This window comes from Lygodium microphyllum, chromosome 9, assembly GCF_053477565.2.
Source record: "Lygodium microphyllum isolate KBCC chromosome 9, Lygodium_microphyllum_v1.1.10, whole genome shotgun sequence".
In the NCBI taxonomy this organism is placed as follows: domain Eukaryota; kingdom Viridiplantae; phylum Streptophyta; class Polypodiopsida; order Schizaeales; family Lygodiaceae; genus Lygodium; species Lygodium microphyllum.
Window position 1 is genome coordinate 153,596,565 of NC_141143.1, and position 10,476 is coordinate 153,607,040.

Here is a 10,476-nt window from a genome sequence, read left to right on the forward strand (position 1 = left end):
GTTGGAGACCTTGCACTAGGAAAATTTAAAGAGCAAACTTTAATCCCAATCTATAACTTTTAAAAATTGTGTAAAATTCCTCCCTCCTTCTCGCTCTAATTGTCGAGACATTGATAGAGCTGGCATGTTGCACGTTGATGCATGGACGAATATATGAATTAGCTCCCTCTCTTCCATGTTGCTACAAATGCTCGCAATCACAAGATCTATGGTGCTCTTGATAAAATATAGGGCCTATGGATTGTCTTGAGGTGATTGAGCTTCTAGATGCCATGAAATTTTCTTCCTTCTCCTATCCAGGCTCAACAACATGCCTCTATATGTGAAATGGAGCATCCATCTACTACATGAAGACTTTCTCTATGCCAATATCAAAATGCCCCAAAGTTCTTTTGTATCTCCATATGATATTTATAATTTTCCTATTTAAAAAACTTATAAGTTATACAAAACAAGAGATTTATAATGAGGGACTCTTAGACTACACTCTATTGGCCCACATGTCGCCCTTGATCCTTTCATTATCACACACACACACACACACACACACACACACACACACACACACACACACACACACACACACACACACACACACACACACACACACACACACACACACACACACACACACACACACACACACACACACACACACACACACACACACACACACACACACACACACACACACACACACACACACACACACACACACACACACACACACACACATATAGAGCTCCTCAACATTAGAGAGCGATAGCATGTATGAGCCTGGCCTCCAGGAGCTAGTGTTCATCTCTCTCTTTGTGCATCTAGAGGTGGCAATAGATGTGAGATGTGGGAAGTGCAACCAAGATAAAGATTTGGTGTAGGCATTACTCTTTTCTTTTTTGTGACAATTGGACAACTATCTAAGTTAGACTGATGCTCACAATGGGGTTTGTTGGCTTCATAGCACTTTACAGGTTGATTCGAACAATCATTAATTATGCATATACAAAGTAGAAAGGTGGATTGGGTTCCAACTGATGAGTGAGGCCCCCCACACCATATAAAAGTCTATTTTCTTTTGGGGTTTTGACCCAAGGTTATGCCATGTTAGGAAATGATATTATTTCAACAGGTATGAATTTGGGTGTTGTAGATTTACCTTTAATCACTTTATGAATACCATATTAGAGAATTTGGGAATCTCCCAAGTTCCACTTTCAAATAAGGAGTAAAGATTTGACCAAGTGGCTAAATCTTAACCCCATATTGGAGAGTGGGACTTGGGGGAATTGCTTACATAGGATCCATGGAAAATTTCACCCCCAAGTAAGGGGATAAGATTTGACCATGTGTCCAAATATTAATCACATTAGGAATTTCCAAACTTTATGAAAATTTCCAAATTCTTGAATATGAGATTATGAGCTATTGTTTGAATTTATGTTTCTCTTACCTAAATGAATTTCACATGAGCCTCAACTTATTTACCAAGAACATGCTTATTTATGTGAGGTTAAACTTAGATAAGATAGGCTGAGTGAAAACAAAAAAGAGGACCCAAGAGCACATACACAAAAAAAAAAAGGAGACTTGAGCACATAGAGAGATAGGGTTGGAATGTTCTTTTTCTTCTTCTTTCTTCTTCTTCCACAAAAAAGTACTAAGTCTACAATATGATAGAAGACTAATATGAAAGTACCATAATGTATGTACACACACTCACCACATGTGAACCCACTAAGGAAAGAAGAGGTGACACAATGAATGCGCCATAACCAAGTCGACTACATGTGTGAGTCTAGCTATAGAATTAGTGGTGTATTCTCCTATTGGTCAACTAACATGCCAGTGAATAACATCTTGCCACATCACCAAGGCACATAGTGGATACTAGCTCATGTTTTAGAGCTTGACATCTCAACACTCCCCCTCAAGCTCAACGTGAGCTTGTGAAATCCAAGTGTAGTGGTGGTGCTATGAATCCATCTGGCTTGATATTGATATCTCGGGTAAGTTACTCATGAATATATGTGTGCATCAAGTGTATTTTTAAAATACCATCCATATATATATATATATATATATATATATATATATATATTACATACAAAAGGGTATAATATAAAGAGGTTATTTACAGATTGAATAGAAAAGGGTTATGTTTTATTTAGAAAGAATTCATAGATAAGGATATTTATAAATAGGCCTTGAATGCACGTGATGCACGCGATGTAACTTCCTCGAGATTGATATCAAGAAGAATAGTTGTTAAAATGAATTCCATTTTACTAGCACATAGCAAATTTGGTAGGAAATAAGACTATTGGTCTACCACTTCCTACCTTTAAATGACATCAATGGTGGGTACCTTTGGCGAGTGTAAGATTTTTTTGTTATAGTGCTAAATGAAGAGAAGTTTAGATGGAGAGATAGAGAGACAAGTAGCAACATCTTGATTTTAGCAAGTTTATTAGTCAAAACCAAACATTGAGCAAACTAGGGTAGAAAAACAACCACCAAGATGCATATAAACAACATATTAATGCACAAATGGGAAAATAAGATGTTAGAGGCTTTCTTGGAGACTTGAAGGTTGTAAAGCAGTGTAGCAAGTAGAAGGCATTAGCATTAGGTTGTCTCCAGCAAGTTGAATAGTTTCTAAGTTGAGTCTGATGACTCAACATAATAGTATTTGGTTGCTAATAAACCAAGGGATTCATAAATCTTTGAAGAACTTTTTGAAGAAAGCTTGAAGAAGGATAGTAGATAGGCATGGATCAGACCTATCTGGGCTTCTTGATTGGCAATTTGTCAAGTTAAGAAAACACTAAGTGAAGGTATTTCAATACATGCTAGTACATTTTTGTTCATTACAAATTGGATTCTGGAATGACCTTTTCTCTATTCCAACTATAATTCGAAGAAAGATAGAATGGAGGGAAAATAGTCTATGGGATGGGTAGAAGCTTGATAGGAGAAGACAACTAGGATCTACCATGGGGTGGGGAAATATCCTTGAAACACTTGCAAGGAGCACATGGAGGAAGAGACTACATTTTGGTCAAGACAGGCTCTTGGAGTGGGTAGAGGCCTATATTGAGCTATGATTGGATGTCAATTGGCCCTGTTGGATGAAGGCAACTCATTAGATAGATGAAACAAGTGTTGAAAAGGCTAGGATAGCTTGTGATTTTGATGAGGAATGCCTAATATAAGCTATATTTTTGTATGATAACTTATTTTGTAGGTTGAAAATGAATTGTAAAGTGATGAAAACAACTTGTTGGATGATGGAGTTTCAAGGCGGCTATTGTTTTAATTTTGGATGGATGATTTTTATTTTTGGCTCCTTCCATGGGTCTCCGAGCTTCATCTAGACAAGAGGTGGTCATTCAAGAAACATCAATACCAATGGGTAACCGTCATGGTGCTTTTGGCAAGGTCTAATAGGAGGGATTTGAGAGCTCTTTGGACTTGATTCAGGGATAATTTTTAGACATGGGTAGATCTATTTAAAAGGACATTGCAAGTCTTAAATAAATCCAAGGAATTACAGTTGGAATCACAAACATGATGGTAGTCTCACGGGACTTGGATCCAAGCTTTTTCTTGAAGCTTTTGTGTTTAAGCTTTCTGAAAGGATTTATGTTTTGATATATCTTGACTGCAGTTGGAGAAAAGTCTAAAGGGATCCATGTTTGTGACGGAGAAGACAAGAGGGACGGCAACAAAAAAATGCAAACATTGAGGTGGTAGATGATGATGGTTTAGTAGGAAAAAAAGGGCAGTGGAAAGGAGAAGGGCATGGTGAGATTAAAAGATAGTATATGTCATCTTGAAGGGGGGAATGCTTTTCCTTCTATTCAAAGTCTTGGTTCTGCTGTTGATTGTGCTACATTAACAAACATGTTCAAGGGAAAGCTTTAGAATTAGGATGGATCCTTCTTTATGATACATGAGAAAGGTGAATTTGCACTCACTTTTGTTCAAGAATTGGGAGATGGATCTTTCCTTATGATACATGAGAAAGGGGAATTTGTACTTAGTTTTGTTCAAGAACCAAAGTGGACTCGTACTTGATTGATTGAGATGGTTTGACATAACAAAGAACAAAGAACAAATAAGAACACTACAAAGAACCATCATTTCCAAGTTTTACATTTCTCTCTCTCTCTGTTGAACCTCATTAAGGATTTTGTATCAGGATGGAGATACCTTGCATTAGGGCCATCACTTTCAGGTTTTACACTTCCTATCAATCTCTGAAGATTGGGATTTGATAACTTTTTATTTCGTGATTTACCTTACTTTGGTCATACTATTTTCTTTCTATTAACATGGTTGAACTATTTTTCAAATAGTCTAAAAATAATATCTTTAAAGTTTTATATCTTTTTTAGTCTCATTGGAAGTATCCACCAAACTGATTATAAGATCTCTTTTATTTAGACAAAATGTGGCCTCACTTTCTAGAGTCTTAACTAGAACTTTAGTCACATATTCTATAACAAAAAATTATAGGTGGGTCCTTAAAGGGATCCTTGGTTCACATTAATAAACCTTTTTGCTACAAATAATAGATAGCATGCTAGAATTTATTCTCAACCATGGTTCAAATTACATGTAAATACAAAATATTAAGCTCTACATGAAAGGAGTCCTCAGCTCAAATAATCTCATGCATATTATCATTTGATACTAAAGGTTTTGAGTGTTGTAGTTGATTTGGATGCATTCCCTCCTGCATTATCAAAGAAATTGATCTCCTTCATTATAGCAGTACGAAAAAGAGAGAGTGCCTCACTCCAATCATACAATTGGTATTGTTGGTCCCATTCATCCATTTGAGCAGCTTGTCTTCGAGCACTAGAGCCACTACCATGATTCTCATATACCCAAATAGCATAGGGATTACTAGTTGAGTTTTCTACAATGGGATACAAATCTCCAGTCAAATTGTTCCATAACTTGAGACAAGCATAGGTAGCAATCAACATGTTGGGGGGGTCAGCTAGCATGGTATCTTCTATGAAAGTCACATACTCCATAACAGGTTCCCTCACAATAACACCATAACCATCGGCTCCATCATCTTTTACATTCCATGCATCAAACAAGGCAATTGAACATGCTTGAAATCCTGAGTCTGAATTGTTTGCATATTCCCTTACTTTCTCATCAACACTAGCATTATTTGCAAGTTGCACCCATAGTTGTGCTACTATGCGACAATAGATAGCATCTTGCAATATGTAATTCCCATAAAAGTTAGGATTCATGTCTCCATTGGCAACCCCTGAAATAAAGGTTGTATTCCATGCCTAATACATATAAAAAAAGGTTTACATTAGTGGATATCAAAAACATTTGTTTAGGAAGAGCTACATCACATGTCTACATATTGTGCACTTACTATAGAAATTTATTCTATCACCTCACAAATTATGCACATATAATCTCATGATTTGAGTCATCATATGTAAAAAGACATAAAGTGCGCTTATTAGTTCAAGCAATCAAAACATCATTTTTATCATTTTATATTTGGTAAATGATGCACGTGGATCTCATGCTTTGGATCATCATATGCAATAGCCACTAAAGTGTGCTCATGACTTATAGTGGCCCAAGTTTTATTCTTTAATGAGACACTAAAGTATGCTCATCACTTAAGTATCCCAAATTTCATTGTATATTGTTTATGATGTTAAATTTGTAGGTTATAAGCATATGACCTTATGCTATATGTCATCTAATGTAACGAGCTACTAATGTGTACTAGTCTTTTAAAGCAACGGGTCATTTTATGTAACAAGCCATTGAAGTGTTCTAATTACTTAAAATGGCCCAAATTTTTATTTTATTTTCTTTACTATGTTAAATCTATAAAGTACACATCTATATTCTCATGCTCTACATTTATGTAATGAGGCACTAAAGTGTGCTCATTCACTTATGTTGAGATGACAAGTTTAACAAATGAATTTTCTACCCCATTGACATATGTTAGCATGATTATCAAGATGCACTATTGGTGATCTTTATCACAATAGGTACTTCCACCTATTGTAGCCAGCCTAATTGTGTAGCTAGCATATCATATTTTGTAGTATTACATTTATATAATATGCTCCCAATTATTTGTACACTTGAACACTTGTATTTTGAGACAAGAAGAAAATAAGAAAAAGAAATTGTTGCCCTCTATCTCTCTGAGTGCATTTTTGAGAGAGAGAGAGAGAGAGAGAGAGAGAGAGAGAGAGAGAGAGAGAGAGAGAGAGAGAGAGAGAGAGAGAGAGAGAGAGAGAGAGAGAGAGAGAGAGAGAGAGAGAGAGAGAGAGAGAGAGAGAGAGAGAGAGAGAGAGAGAGAGAGAGAGAGAGATGGGCCAGCTAGAAAGAAAGACACTGCACCAAGGAGCATGTATTCCCTACCTTTCAAAATGCTTAATATCAAGAAAGTTATCAAATTAGAAAAAGACGGCATTAGGTAATATAGTTGTGAGAAAGACCAACCACAATGCACTTCTTAATCATCATCGAGAGAGATGGGCCAACTAGTAAGAAAGCCACTGCACCAAGGAGCATGTATTTCCTACCTTTCAAAATGCTTAATATCAAGAAAGTTATCAAATTAGAAAAAGACGGCATTAGGTAATATAGTTGTGAGAAAGACCAACCACAATGCTCTTCTTAATCATCTTCTCTTCAATGCTCTTCTTAATAATCTTCAAGAGATGCAGCCCCAATACTATCAAACAAAAGAGCATGACATCTCCATTGTGGCACCCTCTTTCCCAACATGAGGGGGCAAGCAAGTGATATCATCGAGTTCCTTTAATATGGAGATTATTTAAGAGGATGCCAAAATGGCACTTAAGTAAGTTATCCTCCTCTATAACGAAGAGGAGATAATCCCTCATAAAGGTAGTGGCAAAGTGAAGTCCAAACTTAGATAGATATTTTGTTATACATTTTGAGAGTAGCATAGTGAGAGTCTCACCATAATTCTTTTATATAATCTTTCCAATTATTGTATGCCCTTTGATAAACATAAATTTATTAAAAAAGGAACATGGTTTTAAGAAATTATAATAGTAACATAAAGTATCTTAACAAGATGCCAAAATAAGTAGCTAAAGCACGGTTGAAGATATTTCTCACATGGTTTTGAGAAACTCAATTGGAAAGTTGAGTAGTTTGGATACATTTTATAAGATCATGTGTAAAGTTTCCAAAATTAATGGCCAAAGTGTTTTCATTTGCAAGTTTATCGTAGTTTAAGAGTGTCAGTTGTTAATAAAAACCCTTCATATAGCCATAAGATTGACTATTATTGTCACAAATTTTATAACTCAAGTTTGAAGCAAATAAAATCTAAAATCATATGACAATAAAAACCCAAAGAAAAAATTCACCTCGAATGAGGGTACTTACGCTCTTTCCCACATCCTATGCTGTGGTCCAAGTTTATGCACTAATGACTTTCTGCTCTCATAGAAAATTTACATGCTAATTTTTGAAATCAAATGGATTGAGGGATTGATAGAAAAAGGACCTTTGGGAGTAAGTCCAATGCCCCATTCCATATATATTCTGACAAATTCAAGTTTTGCCTTGAGTAAAGATCCTGAATGGAAGCGTCATGGAATTGATTCATAACATCTCCTGTAAACAATTCCATTAGAAGGATCACATTCAACAACACCATTGAAATTCCATGATATTGACATCAAAATTTCTTTTTTTAAAACATTATAGAGATTGCTTTGTGTGGATGACTTGATCAAACATTAAGAAATTTTGACGTACTTTTTGAAAAAGGTACAATAGCTATAATCGAATTGAAATCCTTCAACAACTTAGTTTGCTAGCTATGACACTCATACTCAAACATGAGCGTGATATTCCTTTTGGTGTATACAATATACCATGGGAGGCCAATGAATGTGTGATCTAGACCACGCATTTGACGTGAGTATGACTAAGAGCGTACTGGATATATTTTTATGGGCAAAGGAGATGAATTCTCCGTATGCTGAATTAGGGGCAATGATTGAGAGAGGAGAGGACGTTGCCAACTGCTGTTGGTTACGGAGCTCGACGAGCCACACCTACCCAGGTATATGATGCCTTCTTCGCTGAAGACCACCTTGTTAAGCATCTCAAGGAAAACCACTTACTCGCAAGGAAATATGCAGTCCGACGATGAATGTGGCTCAGCACAAGGGCTAGTACACTACCTTCAACAGTAGCTTGACAAGTCTGGTCGACCATGCATTAGCATGTCAGTCTACTACCACAGCCTCCATGCGCTAGCAGTTGGCATATCTCCGACGTGAAGGGCCTTTGGGCAACTACATTTCAGCTACGTAGCCTGGTCGGCCATGCATTAGCATGTCGGTCTACTGCCACAGCCTCCAGCTGCTATATTTCAGCTACGTAGCCTGGTCGGCCATGCATTAGCATGTCGGTCTACTGCCACAGCCTCCATGCGCTAGCAGCTGGCATATCTCCGACGTGAAGGGCCTTTGGGTAACTACATTTCAGCTACGTAGCCTGGTCGGCCATGCATTAGCATGTTGGTCTACTGCCACAGCCTCCATGCGCTAGCAGCTGGCATATCTCAGACGTGAAGGGCCTTTGGGCAACTACATTTCAGCTACGTAGCCTGGTCGGCCATGCATTAGCATGTCGGTCTACTGCCACAGCCTCCATGCGCTAGCAGCTGGCATATCTCGGACGTGAAGGGCCTTTGGGCAGCTATATTTCAGCTACATAGCCTGGTCGGCCATGCATTAGCATGTCGGTCTACTGCCACAGCCTCCATGCGCTAGCAGCTGGTATCTCTCTCTCTCTCTCACTCTCAAAATGAATGCATACACGCACTCCATATTCCAGCTACTGTTTCTACGGTCGAATATGTAGTGATTCTTCTCTCTCTCTTTTCTCTCTATCCTTCCACGCTGTAGAACCGGCGAAATACAAGGAAATGGAATCCCGGAAATAGAATAGGATATGGAGGCTTACTGCGATCGTCGGCCTTCACAACAGAAAAGAGGCCCCCCATGGACAGGAGCACCGCCATTACTACGCAGCAGTAGTTCCACATTCTGAGAGATAGGGAGATAGCGTGAGAGAGAGAGAGAGAGAGAGTGTGTGTGTGTGTGTGCGCGCGCGCGCGCACACAGTTTTATAGCAAAGAGAAAAAGAGAAGCAAACCATTTCACGCACATCACGTGAACTGTAATGTTGCGCGTTACACGTACTCTTAGCCTTTGACGTGCATGCATCGTAAAGAGCAAACCATTTCACGTACATCACGTGAACTGTAATGTTGCGTGTTACACCGTCACGTACTCTTCGCCTTTGACGTGCATGCATCGTAAAATGGGATTTACACGTGCATGCACGACAAAACGATATTCACTATTCACCTTGGGGCCTCCTTTAACGAGTGCTGAAATTTGAAGTCTCGACTCTCAACTCTCTAGAGTCTAAAGGCCTCCTTGGCGTCAAAATCTTCCCCAAAAGGCGCTTTAAAAGGGGTCTTACCGCCATTATTAGCTGCTAGCAATGTGTCGAGCTCAGATATCAGGGCAGATACACACTACCTCGGATGGGTGGGGCAGCATGCGATCCGTCCTACATTACATTTACACACTAAACCGGAGGAAACTTTACATAATAGGAGGCATGGCCCAATGGTATAAAGGCTTTGACTCACACCCATTGGTAGGGGTTCTATTGCAGGCGCCTTATATTTTTTTAATGTATATAATTTGTCATCTAGTTTGTAGGGCATGGATGATTTTCAAGACAAGGGAGATCCCCCACCCAAAAGTGTCCAGTGTTCGTGAATTTTGCAGCCTGTAAAAACATGGCACATCATCGGCGAATACTCTTTTTTATCCGAAATAACCCTCCACATTGCGGTGTGTAACCAACCTCACTACTTCACACACTCCATTATTAGTCGCTAGTAATGTGTCGAGATTAGATATCACTACTTCACACACTCCAAGATTTAGCAAGGATAAAGTTTTCCAAACATGGTTGTCCCAGCTACTAAATTCAAGTTCAATCCAATTTAAAGTGTGGTGTTTACATTTCTTCAAGCTTTATGTTGACTATAATATACTAGTATACAAAAAGTTGATAAAGGGTTACATTTAGTGATACAAATCAAGATACAAAAAGTAAACAAGCTTGTAAATATATATAGACTACAAATATGGGACATTTCCTAATTGTTTATCACTAGGCCTTCTAGCGTGTTCCATGACTTCTATAACATGTAAACCAATCATCACATAAGTTTATGAGTTCCCTTTGTTCACTATCTATCTCGCTAGCTCTAATTTTAATCCCTAATGCTAGGATATATTGAGCCGATTTTACCACTGATATTTTTAAAAGAAGTGCATGTTTCTTCTCACCACACAAGTCCAATGTCAAAAATTCACAAGCAGCAACCTATCT

General features: G+C 38.1%; 1 protein-coding gene across 3 annotated transcripts; it reads right to left on the minus strand.

Annotated features, from left to right (window-relative positions):
- Window positions 1-4,541: 4,541 nt before the first annotated feature.
- Window positions 4,542-9,164, minus strand: LOC148031734 (uncharacterized). Of its 3 annotated transcripts, none has more exons than XM_087685354.1 (3): window positions 8,238-9,153; window positions 7,553-7,662; window positions 4,542-5,318 (listed from the first exon to the last, which is right to left on the minus strand). In XM_087685354.1, exons 1-3 carry the CDS (start codon window positions 8,269-8,271, stop codon window positions 4,686-4,688), a joined length of 777 nt encoding a protein of 258 aa, XP_087541480.1. In that variant the 5' UTR covers window positions 8,272-9,153; the 3' UTR covers window positions 4,542-4,685. The 3 variants fall into 3 exon arrangements, with proteins under 3 accessions (XP_087541480.1, XP_087541479.1, XP_087541478.1); XM_087685353.1 differs by having other exon boundaries at window positions 8,113-8,249; XM_087685352.1 differs by having other exon boundaries at window positions 4,545-5,318; window positions 9,025-9,164.
- Between the last annotated feature and the right edge of the window lie 1,312 nt (window positions 9,165-10,476).

Bases quoted from the DNA above. Each gene is read 5' to 3' on its own strand.
- LOC148031734 (XM_087685352.1), bottom strand. From the start codon at position 9,106: ATGTGGAACTACTGCTGCGTAGTAATGGCGGTGCTCCTGTCCATGGGG. The intron at 7,663-9,024 runs GTAAGCCTCCAT...AATTGTTTACAG, and splicing joins TGTGAAGGCCGACGATCGCA to GAGATGTTATGAATCAATTC. The intron at 5,319-7,552 runs GTCCTTTTTCTA...TATATGTATTAG, and splicing joins CATTGGACTTACTCCCAAAG to GCATGGAATACAACCTTTAT.